The 17,302-nt window shown below is 36.5% G+C and overlaps 2 protein-coding genes across 4 annotated transcripts; one reads left to right on the top strand and one right to left on the bottom strand.

Annotated features, from left to right (window-relative positions):
• Positions 1 to 640: 640 nt before the first annotated feature.
• LOC6567154 (protein peste) lies at positions 641 to 8,756 on the top strand. Of its 2 annotated transcripts, none has more exons than XM_032739265.2 (5): positions 641 to 806; positions 5,925 to 6,113; positions 6,283 to 6,588; positions 6,644 to 7,163; positions 7,633 to 8,756. In XM_032739265.2, exons 2-5 carry the CDS (start codon positions 5,973 to 5,975, stop codon positions 8,364 to 8,366), a joined length of 1,701 nt encoding a protein of 566 aa, XP_032595156.1. In that variant the 5' UTR covers positions 641 to 806; positions 5,925 to 5,972; the 3' UTR covers positions 8,367 to 8,756. The 2 variants fall into 2 exon arrangements, with proteins under 2 accessions (XP_032595156.1, XP_001993304.2); XM_001993268.3 differs by lacking the exon at positions 641 to 806 and adding an exon at positions 2,701 to 2,717.
• A 473-nt stretch (positions 8,757 to 9,229) lies between these two features.
• LOC6567153 (alpha-tocopherol transfer protein-like) lies at positions 9,230 to 17,302 on the bottom strand. 2 transcript variants are annotated; one of them, XM_001993267.3, is made up of 8 exons: positions 16,966 to 17,302; positions 10,907 to 11,108; positions 10,740 to 10,831; positions 10,523 to 10,676; positions 10,333 to 10,458; positions 9,931 to 10,109; positions 9,712 to 9,862; positions 9,230 to 9,650 (listed from the first exon to the last, which is right to left on the bottom strand). In XM_001993267.3, the coding sequence occupies exons 2-8, from the start codon at positions 11,091 to 11,093 to the stop codon at positions 9,601 to 9,603; spliced, it is 939 nt and encodes a 312-aa protein (XP_001993303.1). In that variant the 5' UTR covers positions 11,094 to 11,108; positions 16,966 to 17,302; the 3' UTR covers positions 9,230 to 9,600. The 2 variants fall into 2 exon arrangements, with proteins under 2 accessions (XP_001993303.1, XP_032595380.1); XM_032739489.2 differs by lacking the exon at positions 16,966 to 17,302 and adding an exon at positions 13,368 to 13,435.

Raw genomic sequence — 17,302 nt, 5'->3', positions numbered from 1 at the left:
AATCAATATTCGATTTGTATTTATGATTTGTTCACTTTTTCACAATCACCTTTCCCATACGAAATGCACTCGAATGCTTACTTACACAGAGATATTCATATTTATGTAAGTAATTGGAATTGTTGATAACGAATTGTAAAAATACAATTGTTGTCGCCGTCTGAGCGTTACTTGTGCCAGTACATAACAGCTTTCACATAAATAAAGAAAAACACTTGGCTTTTTAAGTCTTATAAATTAGCTCATGCTTATAAACAATTGCAATTTGAATTCGCATCAGTTTTAAAATTCACTAAACTATTTCTATTCGCATCTATTTTCAAGTAGAGCTTTAAAGAGATCGAATTTTACAAGCACTGTTCTGAGGGTTGAATTCAATGTTTAAGTGACAATCATACATGGAAAAAACTAAAGCGCAAATTAACGCAAACAAACAAAAGCAATCTTTGAGCGCATTTTCATACTCTTCCATATTACATACATACATATATACATACATACATACATAAAAATATGCATACATATAAGTTTCACTTACATACGGCCGCACATCAAACATTCATCAAGCACAGCAGAACGAGCAGTTCTCAGTTCACTAAGAACACAAACGCCGTAGTCGCCGTAGTCGCAGTAGCGGGCAGAGCCGTCAGTCCGACAGAGAGGGCCGCGCACAGTCGTAATCAAGCGTTGACGAGAACGGTCACAAGCGCTATTTTTTGTGGCTCGCCCACTAAATCAACATACTCTCGAATCGCGATTCGTATCCGTGTCCATCCGTATCCGTATCCTTGTTGTCTTAGTTACGCGTAAGGATATATTGCAAATAAAAAAGTGTGAGCTATTGGTGGACAAACAGAGTTGAAGTGACAAAAGGATTACATTGGCTATATTTTTGAAACCAACTCTCTCCTAATTGAAAACAAATACTTGTTTCTTAATCGCTCGCAGACTTCCTAAGATTGCAGGGGCATTTGGAGAATGTAGCAAGTACTCGAACTGTTAATCTAGCTGCCGATAGGGTTCTACTTAAACAAAATCGCCAGACGAGCAATAACTTGAGTACAATAACCACTGCATCTTTAGTATATGTATGTAACACAATAATGATTTGGACGTATTGAGCAGTAATTACTATTTTAGAAAAGCACCTGTTGCGACGAATGAACAGACAGATAATTAAAAACTAATTGAAATTAATGAATGTCAACACTTGTGCCCTTAGTCACATGCGACAACTTACTTTTTGCACACATGTTGAACTCTTTAAATGGTTTAGTTCACCTAAAACATAAATAAAAATTGTTATTAGAGCATAATAAACTACACCTTTATAGAGTAATTGCGAAAAGTACTTAGATCACGAAAATTAGGTTTTTGCTAAATATACAACCGCATAGGTCAGGCAGCAATATACACTGAAATATCTAAAGAGAACTTGGCAGAGAGACAAAATGTTGAGGCGAAGCGAGTGAAAAGATATGGCAACTATAAGTAGCGACAACAAATACAAATTGCGTTGTTGCCTCAAATCTTTTGAGTCTAGTCACAATGCAATTTTTGTTGTTGTTGTTGTTGTGGGTTAGCTGTAACTGAATCTCTGACAGAATTTAATTCGTAGATGTTGCAATTGAATGTCGCATCAATTAATTTTAATATGAAACCGCTATACCCGGGTGTCAAACCGAAACGCATTTAGTTTCCGATTCCGATTCTGATACGTATAGTCTGAAAAGACCGATAAAGATTCTGTGGTAAATATCAATGTCTACACTTTGAGGTGACTAATTTCCCATTGAGAGACTCATCGTTTTTTATTAACAATTTTTTGACAATATTATTTTTATATTTTTGGCATTGCCTTACTCTTGATCGATTTAGGTTAATAGGTCCAAGAGAGAAAGTGGTATAAACGTTGGAACATTTTGTATATGTTAATGTGACCCAAACCGCAACACGTTTGAAAAAACTGATATAAAAGACGAAAGGCATCAGATGAAGGGGGATCCACAGAAAACCCAAATATAAATATGATACAATTGTATCTTTTTTCAGCTGCCAACGACTGGCTTGACACCAGTCTTTAATATTAATTTGTCGCCTCGATTTAGTTGCACTATGCCGCCCGTCGTCCCATTGGACTATGCCGCGTGCCACAGTTGTAACAATTAAGTCAAAAAATTTAAATAATGTGGGAGCTGCTCATGAAATAGCTAATCTCTACATGCAAATTCAGTTCAAATGAATTGAGTTGTGCTTCGATTTGTGCTCGATTTATTTATTAAAAAATGAGCAACTTCATCAATCAAAGAGGCACATTGGAAGCCCGATACATAGGTAGATCGGTCCTAGAGAATCTCCAGAACCCCACTTAAATTGTGGATGTTTTCGAGTGTTTTCCTTTGTGATTTATGTGCATGATGTCATAGTTTGATGTCACATTTGATCGCAGCACTAATTATAAAACACAAAATTCTGTTGTGAGACTTAATAAAGAAACAGCAAGAAGAAATTGTCAAGTAAATATAAACAATACAAAAAACACCCACCAAAACTCACATTGAAGGAAACTTCTATTTCAGCAATCAAAAGCATTAATTTATGTAAATATATGAAATTATTTGACAAAATCCTGCACCAATTAATAAAATTAATTTGCATACGAGTTGAAGCAGGTCAAACCAATTCAAAGTCAATTTTCACGAATAGAATTGAATATGGTAAGTGATTGAAATGATCGTGTTGCGACTGTAAATGCAAATGTAACTGTAGGCAGATGTTTTGTATATTAATTTGTCATCTATCGGTTTGATCAATAAAAATAGAAATTGATGTATCTGAACAAGATCGTAAAAAGTTTCCCATAGCATATGAGTTGTAAAGTTGAGATGCAATCGGCAGAGGGGTGGAAAATTTCTTTCGATCTTGTTGAGATACATCAATTTTATTTTGTATACGGCTGGTAGATTGAAATGTATCAAAATTTGAATTTGGTTTCCCTTTACACGATGCTGACCCCTCTTTAGGAAATGCTGGCTACGCCCTGCAGAGCTAAGAATACATTTTTAATTTTCAATGAAAATGATTAAGTCATTCGTCAATTAAAATTGCAATTGAAACGGCAAAAGTAATAAATAACACCTGACAACATTTATGTCTTCAAAAGTATTCAAATACAAATATATTATAAAGTGAGCTGGATTGCATTGTAATATTGCCGGAACTACAAACAATTCTAGCTGTAAACAAATATATATTTTAGACATTTTAGTGTACAAAATTTCATTTTACAAATGGGATGATTATATTACACTTAAAATAATAAGGATCAATAAATATACCTATTTATATGGTTAAAAATATACATTTAAAATTATTTTTTTAAGACGCATTTTGAAATCATAAAGTATTATTTTATGAATTAGTAAATTTAAATCATATCATTTATGTCAAACGATTCTTTCAGTTAATTTAACTCCTTGACATATTGTGTATACTAAATATTAAAATATAACAATCCTTAAGATTGGATCTCTTTATGTGCCAATTTGATCTGACAAAAGCATCACTGCCCAAACTTTAGTGCATTCCAGTCTTGAGTCGTATATACTTTTTCAGATAGTTAAGTCACGACGAACGGGTTAAAAAGGTATTTGTGGATTTGTAGCGAATGATAGATAGAAGTGGCACCCAATCTATCAATTTACGGTTGCATTGGCAGCAATTTGTTAAATTTCTATTGCATGCAAGGCTCACGGAGGTTAACTCGAGCTCTTTATTGCTGGCACCCGGAAAAGCCATCGCATTGTTGTTTAATGATTGGATTTATTATTAAAGTGGAATATCACATGCTTAATTTAATAATGAAAAATACTTTATGCTCGCCGCAATAATAAATGTCAGTTAAAAATATAAAAATTAAAGTAAGTGACATCGTTGCTGTCGGGTGCCAACTGTAGAATACTCTGATCGTAGTAATATAATTTCCGCTGATCAGAGCTGGCAAATAACCTTCTTGAGGGAGTAGGAATGAGGTGCCAGTGTGGCAGTTATGTCGAATTATCGATTTATGGGCAGTGGGTATTGCCTTCAAATGTGGCTATCAATCCTTAAAGAAATCTACCGGTAAATATCTTCCAAATAGAAATAAAATGCATTTCCAAGTTGTGGGAACGGAGTAGCTGAGCGCGGCTGTGGTGTTCCTAGTCCTTGTCGTTTGTAAAGGACATCAGCAGCAATATGCCATCCAATTTTATAACTCTAGCTAGATATGTGGTTTTATCGATTTTCAATTTTCGATTTTATAACACTTTATCTGACGAATATATGTCCCCAGTTTCAAGTCTCTAGCTTCAGCCAGTATACTCTCATAGCTTCGGGATCAGAGTATAAAAATCCACACCCAATTGAGAGCAATTAATTCGAACGGAGGTTTTGACTTTTTTTTTTAAATTTTAGTCAAAATACAGATGCATATGGAATGAATGTACACATATGTGTATATCTATGTATATGTATATGAATATATGTACTTGGGCTAGTTTATATGTATTGTGTTTTATGCGGGGGCGTTGATCTTGATTTCAATTAAGTGAACGAAACGTTAAAATTAAAAATTTACTCAAGTGCTTAAGCAAAAAACTTGTACTCATATTTTTCAAAATAATACCAGCATTTAATGAGCATGTTAAGTAAACTTTTCCATTGTAACTCAATAATCGCCAATAAAATTGTATGAAACCATTAAAAAAGAAAAAAAATGTAAGCAAGTTTTTTCTTTTTACATTAAAAGCAGACTGAGTGCATTCATCAACATGCTGTTGCTCTCTATATATAGATATGAGAGTTTCGTAGAATCGTTTGGTACGCTATAACGGTAGGTGTCAAAGACCCAACATCGGGGTCAATTGAAAGACTCAATTATAGCAATATATCACTGTGCAGATACACATGCATAAATATATATACATATATATATATATATATATATATATATTTGTGTTCGTATATGGTTCGCCACGCGATCTGAACAAATTGTATTCGTGATAATTGTTCGGTGCACATTACGTGAGAATTTTTAAGGAAACCATTTGGTTGAATACCCTGTTGTGCCCCCGACGCCCTTTCGATAAGATTCCCGTGATTGCATCTCAACGCATTTCCTTAATTTTCGCGCCATCTATTATTTTTGTGCATATTTTTTTCTATCTGAGTGTCTTCAGTGCTAGCGCTTATCAGGTTCAAAGTACGCTTATCAAAAACGACTCAGACAACAATTTATGATTATCAATTGATTTTCTAGCCGAGACAACTTTAAACGAATATCGTTTACGGTAGCTGTAAGGAACAACAAAGAACACATGCATTTGTTATTCAATTCGAAATAAAGATACTCATATTATTTCATATACGTATCGGCATGCATCGATTATAAACAAAACGCCGGTTTGCATGTGCTTTGCACAGCGCAGGTTTTGTAATTATCACCGCTGATATGACAATCATAGCAAACAATAAAATACAAATGATTATTTCAATTACAAGAGCGCCAAAAACAATTACCAGTCACGTGTTGTATTTCTTGTTGCAATACTATTAAGAGTGTTACTCAATTATGGTAATTTGTTCAGCAGTTCGATGGAAGAGCTGTAGGTGGCACAGTAAATTGAACTAGGATCGACTTGGCTATTCATCATGAATATATACCTCAAGAATATAAATGCCCTTTTCGCCTTTTTAATGGGTACAAAAATGAATATAAAAAAATGTAAACAATGCAATTCATTAAGTCATCCAAAAAAATACTGCCCCCAACAGCAACATGCTTAAAGTAATTGGTGTTTAATTTCCGGAGAGGAAAACACTACAAATCGTGACAAAATTAAAATACCTTCACTTCTTCTCTTCTCATCTCTTCTCTCTTCTAGGCTTATATCATCTTTCAAGCACTTTGAAGCAACTTTAATAGAACCAAAATGCCCACACAAAGCAGTGCGCTGTGGCGACAGAAGAGCAATCGGGGCTTAATTATTGTTATTTTTGGATTTTGTCTTGGACTATTTGGGATAGTGTACGGTATGTTCTGGGAGGACATATTCAATTGGATCAAGCATAAGGTAATTCACAGTGACGCTTTTGCAGCTGCATTCGCTTAACGCCACTTGAAGCCAAGCTTGTCAGTGGCCCGTCAGTTGGCTCAAAAGTGCCGCCTCAATTGGATTGAAGCTTGCCGTGCCCTTGTCGAGATTTTCAATTAATAACAATTGGAATTTGATCTTTGCACAGGAAATGGCGCTCGCGCCAGACACACAAGTCTACGACAACTGGAAGACGCCGCCGGTAGAGCTGCACTTGGATATCTACTTGTACAACTGGACGAATCCTGAGGAGTTTGGCAATCAGAGCAGCAAACCCATATTGGAGCAATTGGGTCCCTATCGCTTCATAGACAGACCGGACAAGATCAACATTAGCTGGCATCCGTCAAATGACTCGGTCAGCTATCGACGGCTCAGTTTCTTTTACTTTGACGCTGCGGGCAGTGTGGGTAGTCTGGATGATGAGGTCACAACACTAAATGCCGTGGCCTTGGTTCGTAATATCATATTATATTTATACTATCGCTGCTAATCATCAACTAATGCAGTCGGCAGCTGCCACGGCCAAATATTGGAATTCCGTTAAACGTGGCATGGTCGATGTGGGCCTTAAGCTTTATGGCCAGGAGATGTCCGTGACGAAAACGGTCGATGAAATGCTCTTCACGGGCTACAGCGATCCCATGATTGACGTTGCCATGGCCATGCCCATTTTCGGAGATGAGGTCAAAGTGCCCTTCGATAAGTTCGGCTGGTTCTATACACGCAACGGCAGCGCTGATCTAACAGGTGTCTTCAATGTGTTCACCGGCGCCGAAGATCTACAAAAGCTGGGTCAGATGCACTCCTGGAACTATCAGACCCATACGGGCTTCTTCGATTCGTATTGTGGTCTGACCAATGGTTCTGCTGGCGAGTTTCAGCCGCAGCAGCCGCAGCCAGGTGGAAGCATCGGTCTCTTCACTCCAGACATGTGCCGCACTCTGAACCTGGACTATGTGGACACGGTCGAAATCGAAGGATTGCAGGGCTACAAGTTTACAGGTGGTCCGCGATCCATTGACAATGGTAAGCACCTCAAACAAATACCCCAAAATTTACCCATCTCAATTAAATTAAAAAAAAAAAAAACTTTAACAAATATCTTAAATATCGGATACATCATTTTCCCTTATCGATGATAATAGTTTAAGCTTTTAAATAATATGCAAGTTAAATGATTACATATTATTTAAAAATTGGGTCATATTGAGACTATTTTAATTATAAACAATTAACATGTAGGCCTTCAGTTTATTTAATTCAATTAATTATAGACAGCTAACACGTAGGCCTTCAGTTTATTTTATTTAATTTATTCCCATGGAGATATTTGAATTAAATGTAATCAGACTAGTGTTTAGTCAGTAAAGTAGACACTTGAGACGTGTAATACCTTCATGATATAAATTAAATTGAACGTAGAGAGACAAATGTTTAGTCTGTACAGACAGCAGACACTTGAAAATCAAGTCTAATTTAAGTTCTCCACTTGCAGGCACTCTCTATCCGGAGAATCTGTGCTTCTGCGGCGGCGAGTGTGTGCCGTCCGGTGTAATGAACGTCAGTTCATGCCGCTTTGGCTCGCCGGTATTCATGTCGTATCCGCATTTCTATAATGCCGATCAATACTATTTGGATCAGGTGGAGGGTCTGGAGCCCAATCAACAGGATCACGAGTTCTACATGGTAGTGGAGCCACGCACCGGCATTCCGCTCGAGGTAGCAGCACGTTTCCAGGTCAATATGCTGGTTGAGCCCATTGACGGCATTTCATTGTATGAGGACATTCCACGCATATTCTTTCCGCTGATCTGGTTTGAGCAGAAGGTGACCATCACGTCGGATTTGGCCGACCAGCTTAAGCTGTTGCCGTTTGTGCTACTGGCTGGCCACATCTTTGCCGGAATTTGCCTGGCCGTGGGTCTGATAATGCTCTGCTGGACACCGGTGCAAAACATGCTCAGCTATTGCCAGACGCGACAATATGACGTGAAGGTTCAGCACAAGAGTAATGGCCAATACAAGAGTCGCTCGCAATTCTCCAGCGCCGAGGAGCTTAAGTCCAAAGCCTCGACAATGGTATGCGAGAAAAGTGATACGCCAGACAATTCGCCGCTTCTCGAAAGGAATAGCAAGCCTGCAACTATAATGTCCAAGTCGCAGACTGGTGACAGTGTCGCCACTGCTTCAACGGTCCTTAGTGATACGACGGAAATGAAGCAAATCTAACGGAGGAAACAGGGAATAAACGTAAACTTTCCACTTAGCCAGTAAGCCGTCCTAGTGCATTAGATAGTCCTTAGTCAGTTATAATAGTGTAGGAATACATACATAAACAAAAATGTCCCTCATCGCCTCTGAATTCAGCTCCTCATTCCGCAGTTGATCAAGAAGTGGCAATGCCAAAGATTATGTAGCTTGGTTAGAGTGGCATAAATTACGAATACTCTCTCTACATCTACATAAATATACATTTATAGTTTTAATATGGTATTTGAAATGATTGGGAATTTATCATCAGCGAGAATTTTGATAAAATTGTTTTATATACTCGTTCTACTTAAATTATGTTTGACATGTAAAAGCTCTATCGAATTAAATATTTTATATACAAATTAAGACTTGTGTTTCATATGGAATTCATTTCAGTGATAAATAATCGGTACAGTAGCTCATTAATTATTAAATTGTTATTTTAAATTCACAAGAAACCACAGAGGAACCCAGCAAAATGGTTGAAGCTCTGCAACCACAAACTGTAATTCAAGCGCAGTGCAATCGTAAACAGTAAAATACTGCTTACCGGCACTGCTTCCGTGGTTCGTGTGCGGGGTTGTGCATTTTCTACAGTTGCAGAAGCTCTGTAACCACAAAATGTAGTCCAAACACAGTGTTATCTTAAACAATATAATACTGCCCTCCGGCACTGCTTCTGTGGTTCGTGTACTTGATGCACTGCTTGCAAAGTACTCAGCTGCTCTAAAACTGTCTGACTGCTGAAGCGTATACAAAATAAATAATTGGCGATCAGCATCGAAGTGAAATTGCAACATATTCAAAATTAACTATAATCATAATAATTTCCGCATCAGTTATTGGTATAAAAGGTAACAAAATTCATATTTTTATTGCTTCAATTTCATCAATTAATACAATAATCAATGCGTATATGCTACATATAATATTTACATATATTACTAATTTACTTATGATACAAAGTACAATATACCTTATAGAAATCCCTAGTAAAGTCTTTGCTCTATGTTAAATGATGTGTGTTCGTTTTGTACAAAATTGATACATGATAGATTCAAACTATCGCTTTCCACATTCTTGGAGCAAATAACTAAAAATTACAATGGTACAACAAATATTTGCAATATCACAAATGACCCAACTTCTGTTTATATTATTACGTTATATAGAATATATTTCAAAAATTAGGCATGAAAAAGAAATCCAGTTATTTCTTTGGAGGTACGTAGCCCTCAGTATATCCATAGCTGTCAGCCACTGTTCAAAGGATAAGTATATTTAATAAACTGTAGAGGTAAAAGGTGCTTCAGATACTTACGCTCATAATCCTTGGAGTACAACTCAAAGAATTCACCCAGCATCTTGCCGGGTGGTAGCTCCCAAGTAGCGGTGCCACCATATTTTGGTAGCAGGGCGCTTGCATCAATGTGCGACGTTAACGATTTCCAGTCCTTGCCATGGAAAAATATCTACAGAGGATTTGTATATAAGTATAATAATAAGAGTAATAAGTTTAAAAATTGTATAAGAGACTTACGCGCTTGCGCAGCTTCTCACGAATGAAGGGCTTGAATATGGCAAAAAGCATATTGAATATATACGAGTTATTCACAATGTGAACCGCCTTCAGACGCATACAAATGCATTCCTGTACATAATCCAGCAACATGGCGGCAAACGATGGTGTAAACTGTGTTATGTGACTCAAAGGCAGACCTGCAACAATTCGTACAAGCAAACATAGAAATCGGTTCATCAAAATTGATAAAAAAAATAATATTTAAAAAATGTAAACAACAACCATGCTGCTTTGTTAATGTGGTTTTCAGATCGTAAAGCAAAGCACAAAAGTGTACATTATTTACACATATAATGTGCCATTAACCTAAACATAAACATGCCCAGCGAACTTTGTAACCGGTAGTTTTATTTTAATTACCTTCCATATCAATGATGACAACTGCGCCACAGATTTGTGAAAATGGCTCCACCATGGAGCCTAGCACAGTCAACTGAATGCCCCGGAACAGATCCGGCAGCGGCACCTTTGACGGCTTCCATTTTTCTATTAGCGCCAAGAAATTATATATTTTACTCAGTAAATCATTAGTGAGCCAATTTATACTCACTGCCAGCTTCCAACACGAGTATACGACGTCCAAACTGATCCCTGTTGGGCAACAGATTCAAAATATCACTTTCGAACACATTGCGCAGCTTGGCGGGCACAATGTCATCGCAAGCCAAACCATATTTCCACTTCATGTTGTAGAAGTGCTTCAGCTATTGAAAAGTAAGCAATTTAATTAAGATACAGAAGTAATGAGTGAATTTTTGGAAACTTACGCGATTTAGAGCACTTTCGGGATAATAGTGGCAAGGACGCAGAAACATCATCATGTATTCATCATCTAGTGGCAATTTCAGGTACTTTTCATCTGTGAAAAATACAAAAGCAAATGGCATAGTAAATATGTAAATGCTAATTGTGATTCCTCAAACGGACTACTTACTTTGGATTAGCTCTCTGAGCTCCTTGATGGACTCCTCCTTGATGCCGGGCAGCTCACGTAGTTCATCTTGTGCTTTTTTCAGGGCCCAGTCGGGCGCCTCTTCCTTTTCCATGCGTATTTGTGCAGTGCCCAAATCGAGGTAAGGCACCTGATTGTCATCGTAGGTAATACACTGTGCTTTGCCCATCTTTACCAGTTCGCTCTGCAATCGAGAATAAAAGTCTTTTCAATAAATGCACAGAGTTTTGTAGCCAAATCGCTTGACATAACCAGGTTACTTCCGCACCAATCATAGCGGTACAATGCCTTGGCCCAATGGACAAACATGACTCAATGCTTAGCTTCATTAACGAGCCCACAACGGAAGACGAAGCCGACAAAAACACAGTTCAAGACAACAAGACAGAGAGAGGGAGACAGACAAAGCGAGAGAGAGAGAGAGAGACAGAGAGAGAGAGACGGTGAACGGAAGGGCGAGAAATAGACAATGTGACCAAAACTGGTCACACAACGTCACAAGCCGCACGTCTCAAAACCACTAAGGTTTTCGTTAATACCCTGTAGCAAGAGAGTTGTTCAATTTATCACGTTGTTTGCCCAGCATTAAATACAAAACCTGCTTTAGAACACTTATTCAAGTCGGTCAACAAATAAACTTTAAGAAACTGCCTTGATTATCTAAGTCAAGGAAATGTTATTAGATGAATAAAATGAAATGGTTTATACAAAGCCAAAATAAAGTTATGAAAGTAAATTAAACATCTTGCAAGAGTATTTAAACTTCCACTTGCGAACACATGATTTTTGTTTCTACATTGTTTCGGCTATTTTTGACCACTCGCAGACGACTTGGCAACGACGTGGTTAATAAAACCTGGCCCAACTTGGCTGCGCATGACGTAGCGATTTATGCTCTGCACTTGACCCACAGCAGAGTGTATGGGACAAGAGAGAGAGAGAGAGAGTGTGTGAGAGAGAGGGAGAGAGGTAGGTAGAGAAATAGAGAGAAACAGAGCTGCGAAGCAGTGTCCATCGGAGGCACACCAACTGATCCAAAAGCCGTTTTGCTACTCATGCATTAAAGCAATTAGTAACTTTATTTGTGTGCGACAATTTCAAGGTGAAAGTCAAGGCCAGAATATACTTTTAGCTGATTTATTATTTCATTTTTAGTACGCATTGAAATTAATACAATCAGCGAAGAGGTATAGGCTGATTTCGGTTTAAAAATCATTTCGGACTTTCAGTTTGCTGAGCACATAAAAAGTTCAGAAATTTCGTTAAAAAAATTCGAAGTCTTTTGTTATTCCATTTTGTTGGCTGTTGATTTTTTTTCTCCCTTTGATTGGTCATTTTATTTGCCTTTACTTTGTGAAAAGTTCATCAGCCCACAAAGTTATGCGCATAAATTTACTTTTGGGCCTTCAGTTAAACAAAGTTAAGTACTCAAACCGGACAAAATTAAGAGAAATAAATGAAAGAAATAATAATAAAACAAAATAATATGTAAGGCAGTAACGTGCAAATAATTTGGGTTTAGATCGTGACACAAATGCGATTCCCAATTATCCACATGCAAAGTGTCACGTAAATTTGAAATAAAATCATGAAATTGCAAGTTAATGATGACTGGTTATGAAAAACAAAACTAAATTGATCATCCAATTAATACAAGGACGTCTTATGCCTAAAGCCAACTGAAATAACTTTATCAAGCTGTTGTGTTCTGAAATATGTGCATTCGATTATAATTAGTGAACAAACGATCTTGACTAGAAAGAGTTATTCCAAATAAGAACGAAGAAAATACTGTTCTTGTCAAACATGTCTGTCATTATGGCTTTATAACATCTTTTTATCTTCTGGAGGGCTAAAGCAAAACATAAGTTTAGCTATACATTCATCGTCTTCCCAACTTAATAAAGAAGTGAATCATTGCATTATATGAAAATATAAGCAAAGAACAAAGCCAATTAAACAAAAGAAAATAATGAACTGATGGCAGACAAAGAAGATATAAAACTAGAATGTGAAGCATTTAGTAGATTTCAATGTGCACAACATTGAAAGGTGATAATATGACTAAATTATGAATACAATAAGCCATTGACTTGTCGCAATTCTTTTTAAATAATAATCTACACAAGGAAGCACAAATGAATAAAGTAAATAAATAAAATGTATACAAATATTTATCTCTTGGAAATTTACTCAGAAAAATTAATATATAGCGAACTTCAATTTTTAGCAATATCTCCAGTCTTCAATTAAAATCTTAAACCAGTTTCCGTCAAGGTCTACAGGAGTCGAGATCACTTAATTTTAATAGGCTTTGCCTTTCACAGTTCTCGGACGAGTTTCAGAGAATCTTTCCACTGTTTATATTCAAAATATGCAATAAATAATACTTCTCAATGCGTTTTCATATGCACAAATTCCGATTATAGCACTTATAACTGACCTCGCTTGAACCAAATTACTGCTAAGCTGAAATTGCTCGACTTCTGGCACTGACGAACTGCTTTGTTTAACTAGTCGACTTACTGGCAATTTAAAAGAATTATTCGTCTGCTGATAACTGGTATCTGCAAATACTTCTCATATACACACACAGATTTCAACTTCCCTTCGATTGCCGAAAGCCACAATAAAAAAAGATGCATGCGTAAGTGTAACTATCGTATAAAACTACATATTAAATTATTAAATCTAACAGATTATGATTAAGAAATTCATGTTTATTAAACGTAATCGCTCAACTAAATATTTAAAGACGAATTAGTTCACTCACTTTGTGATCTGCAGTGCACAAACTCTGCCAATACTAATAAATAAAATAGTCCATTCACGCACGCATCTCTAAGTAAACCGAATAAACTGATTATCGTTGTGTACACTTATATATATATATACATATGTATATGCATGAGTACTAAGCAGCGACCCCTGCTATATGCGAAAACTTTAATCGCTTTATGTGCATTAAGTCTTAAGCCCATATATTTCCAAGCGATTATCGTTTCTGAACAATAACTATTAAGTACCCGTCAGATAGTTGACAGCTCTTGTTGCTTGCGTCTGATTAGCACTACGAAAACCATAAAATGCGATTCGCAAACCTGAAAACTAAAGCTGCATTGAAGTCCAATTTCAAAATATCACGTTGCCCCCAATATCCATAAAAATCATTTTTCTAAATGGGCAAAACAAAACAGTTAGCGTGATCTGCATAAATGAACGCATACGATTAGATCTTAAATTGATCAGCCAGTCAACCATTAAATGCAAATTACAAATTACTGTTTTCACAAAATCATATAGACCACACACAGATGACAAAGCACTTGTTTTGGAATGTGCATTTAACAAGCACACTGCGCATATGTATGTATATATTAGCAAGTATCTAGCGATGACTTGACATTGTGCTTTATAATATATAACCATAGTTGAAGTTGTAGTTTACGTGTGAGCCGGTTAATGGTCATTCATGAGAAGCAAACTTGTTCAATCTATAATAAGAAAACCAAATAATAAAAACCGTCGGTCACCTATAATTACTACTTTGACCAGAATCGAAAATTGTAGTTTATCAAGGCGGTGTTGTTCAGTATACCCTGTAAAAATGTAGCACACTTGTCGTGCAAATAGTTAAAGTCTTATCGGGTTATTATTTGCACTTGGCAATTATTCGCAATTACAATCATTCAGGAATGGAAATTTGAAATGCAAATTAAGTCAATTATTTTGCGGGATTACCCATATCGGTCCTTGAAGCTGTCTGTGTGTCAATATCAAATATGGTTATATAATATTATAATATATGAATATGTAACTTTATCATTATATATAAATAGAGAATCTAAAAATTGAAAGCTTGCAATGATCTCATCGAAATAATTAACAACACTGTTCAAAGTTATCTTTACCTTAAACGAATTGAGGAGCTGCTATTTATTATTAGCTACACAAATATTTCAAGTACTGCTATTTCCATAAAATGAAAGGAATCACAGTAAACAATCAATGGGAAAATCAGCTAATACAAAAAGTATCCATTGTTAGCGGATAGTAAAATTGTCGCAAAATAATACAACTGTCTATTACAAAAAGTATAAGCAGACCATGAAGTGCTGATGTGACCGCCAAAGATGTGACCATGGTGGTGTTGCCATTTTGAAGCTCCTCTATATATAGTTATTGGTTTTATATGACAGAAAACCAGAAATGGTTAAAAATACTGAGAAAACAAAAGAAATGATGAAATGATGAGATAATGAGGGTAAAACATCCAAAGGCTAAATGGGTATATAAATATTTTATTCAACACACACTTCTGGAAATAAAAAGCGCAATTCATTTTAGTTGAATAACAACTTTGATCTCAGCACCTTTTCAAATCTGGGAATTGTGAACACTTCTCGCAAAAAATTTGGCAGTTGAAATAGCCAAGGAATTTGCATAGAAACGTAATTTTATATACATATTACCCGTTTCGCAGGCCAAGAAACCATGCTCTAGAATCAGTCCGAGCCGGTTTCGATTTTCAAACAGTCAACACAGTCGAAGTCGGTGTTGATATATAGCAATAAAAAAAATACTTGCCTTCAGTTCAAGTATAGATTGACACACGCAAATATTTCTACATACTTATGTGTTTGTATTTTTGTATTTCGCATAGCAAAATGCCAAAATTTCAGAAACCGCTTTTGATTAGTTTTTTTCTCTTTCTGTATTTGTAGGCTCAGTTCAGGCAACACTTGACAAATTAACTATCTGTACAAATGTAGGTATACAATCAAGATATAGCGGCTGTTAAAGATGATCAACTGGTTTTTCAGTTCGAATATTCAGTTTTTGGCGCTTTTTATTATAGTACTCAGTTATAGTGGCCTATTCAATACAAAAGCCGTCATCAAGGTCTCGGCTTGTTTAGAAGTTGATATTGTGTATAAAGAGACCAAAAATTCGTTAGCCAAACACACAAATTGAAGCAAAAGTCGAATGTCTAACGTCCATCAACATATTGTTGGTGTCATTAGCACGATGCTCGGACTGATGTTCATGAGGCCGTCGTACCTCCAATGAATCAGCATTAACATACATACATATATAGCATACGAAAGTGAATGCGTGTGCGAGTGCGAGAGAGAGAGAGAGAACGAGTACGCAAACAAGTGCAAATTGTATGCAATGAAAATCAGTGCGTGTCAAGCTCAACAACCTTCAGTTGACTGACAGCAACAAATCGTTCCCAAGTTAATTAGTATTTAATATTACATTTACTACATTTACTAACTTTACTACATTTTTTACATTTTCAGAGCTTCCTCAATAAAAACTTTCTCAGGTCACAAATAACAACAATTTTGCCAAACAATAAAAACTTCCAACCTATTTCACAATTTTGCTGTTGTAAAAAATTTGCAGCTAATTTGCACCCATGTTCGCAACAACAACAAACAAAATACTTACAACAAATTGATTTATTTTATAAGCCGCACTCTAAAAAAAAAAAAACATAGAATTTATCGTGTCTTGCACAAGCTTAAAGCTTGCTTTAAGTTCCTTCAAATAGTTTTCAATCATTGATAATTGCACTTAGCACCTTTTGGTCTATACTATAATTTTATAGTTTACATCACTAAATGGCCAGCTCTCAAGAAGTGTCACTTTTTTAAAGTCAAATGCATTGTTAAATTTTTGGCTGATGGAGCTAGGAACAGCTGCAGCAGATCGAGGGGATTATGTATGGGCTGGTAGATGGACAGATAGCTGACGAAATGCTGCAGGCGAACAGCTAGTGGTAATTGTTTTTATTGCCAATTCGCTCGAGCGGCACTTGAATACCTAGCAAGACTTATGTTTTCTGGTTTGGGGCAGACAAACAGACAAAACAGGCGAAGGCAGAAAGTGTGTCAACGTTGCCGCACATGCGCACAACAACAACAACAGCAATAGCAATAGCAACAGTAGCAGCAGCAGCAGCAGTAACAGTGGTATCACCATCAACAACAACACTGAGTACTCGCAGTCGAGCTGACCCGAACGTAACTTACCGCAACAATTGCTCAAAGCACTGTTTTACTGGAGTATTCAAAATGCGAAACAAAATATAACAAAATTTGCGATGGGCGAAAAAAAGAGATTTCACGTTTCACTTTACGGAGATTTTGCAAGCGACAAAACACACACACAAAAAACAGTCCAATAAAGGCTGAGTTTTATTTTTGACAGCTTTTGGGTTGGGCAGGACGCGGTATGGCGGTTGTCGAGTTGTAAATGTTAACAATGAATCCGGAGAAAAAGAAGCGAACGCGGCAAACGACGTCCAAATGGCAGCGCGGCTAAAACGTCTCTGAGTTGGAAGCTCGCTCGCGAGCTCATGAAATTAAT

Source organism: Drosophila grimshawi, unplaced genomic scaffold (genome assembly GCF_018153295.1).
Source record: "Drosophila grimshawi isolate 15287-2541.00 unplaced genomic scaffold, ASM1815329v1 contig_1377, whole genome shotgun sequence".
In the NCBI taxonomy this organism is placed as follows: domain Eukaryota; kingdom Metazoa; phylum Arthropoda; class Insecta; order Diptera; family Drosophilidae; genus Drosophila; species Drosophila grimshawi.
The sequence above is the reverse complement of the archived record's forward strand: the minus strand, read 5'-3'. Positions and strand labels throughout refer to the sequence as shown.

What these genes read in the sequence shown, in the direction of transcription:
- LOC6567154 (XM_032739265.2), top strand. Translation starts at nt 5,973, where the DNA reads ATGCCCACACAAAGCAGTGCGCTGTGGCGACAGAAGAGCAATCGGGGC. An exon ending in TCAATTGGATCAAGCATAAG is followed by an intron (nt 6,114 to 6,282) that starts GTAATTCACAGT and finishes ATCTTTGCACAG; the next exon opens with GAAATGGCGCTCGCGCCAGA. An exon ending in CACTAAATGCCGTGGCCTTG is followed by an intron (nt 6,589 to 6,643) that starts GTTCGTAATATC and finishes CAACTAATGCAG; the next exon opens with TCGGCAGCTGCCACGGCCAA.
- LOC6567153 (XM_001993267.3), bottom strand. Translation starts at nt 11,093, where the DNA reads ATGGGCAAAGCACAGTGTATTACCTACGATGACAATCAGGTGCCTTAC. An exon ending in ACTCGTGTTGGAAGCTGGCA is followed by an intron (nt 10,459 to 10,522) that starts GTGAGTATAAAT and finishes TGGCGCTAATAG; the next exon opens with AAAAATGGAAGCCGTCAAAG. An exon ending in GTACTCCAAGGATTATGAGC is followed by an intron (nt 9,651 to 9,711) that starts GTAAGTATCTGA and finishes TCCTTTGAACAG; the next exon opens with TGGCTGACAGCTATGGATAT.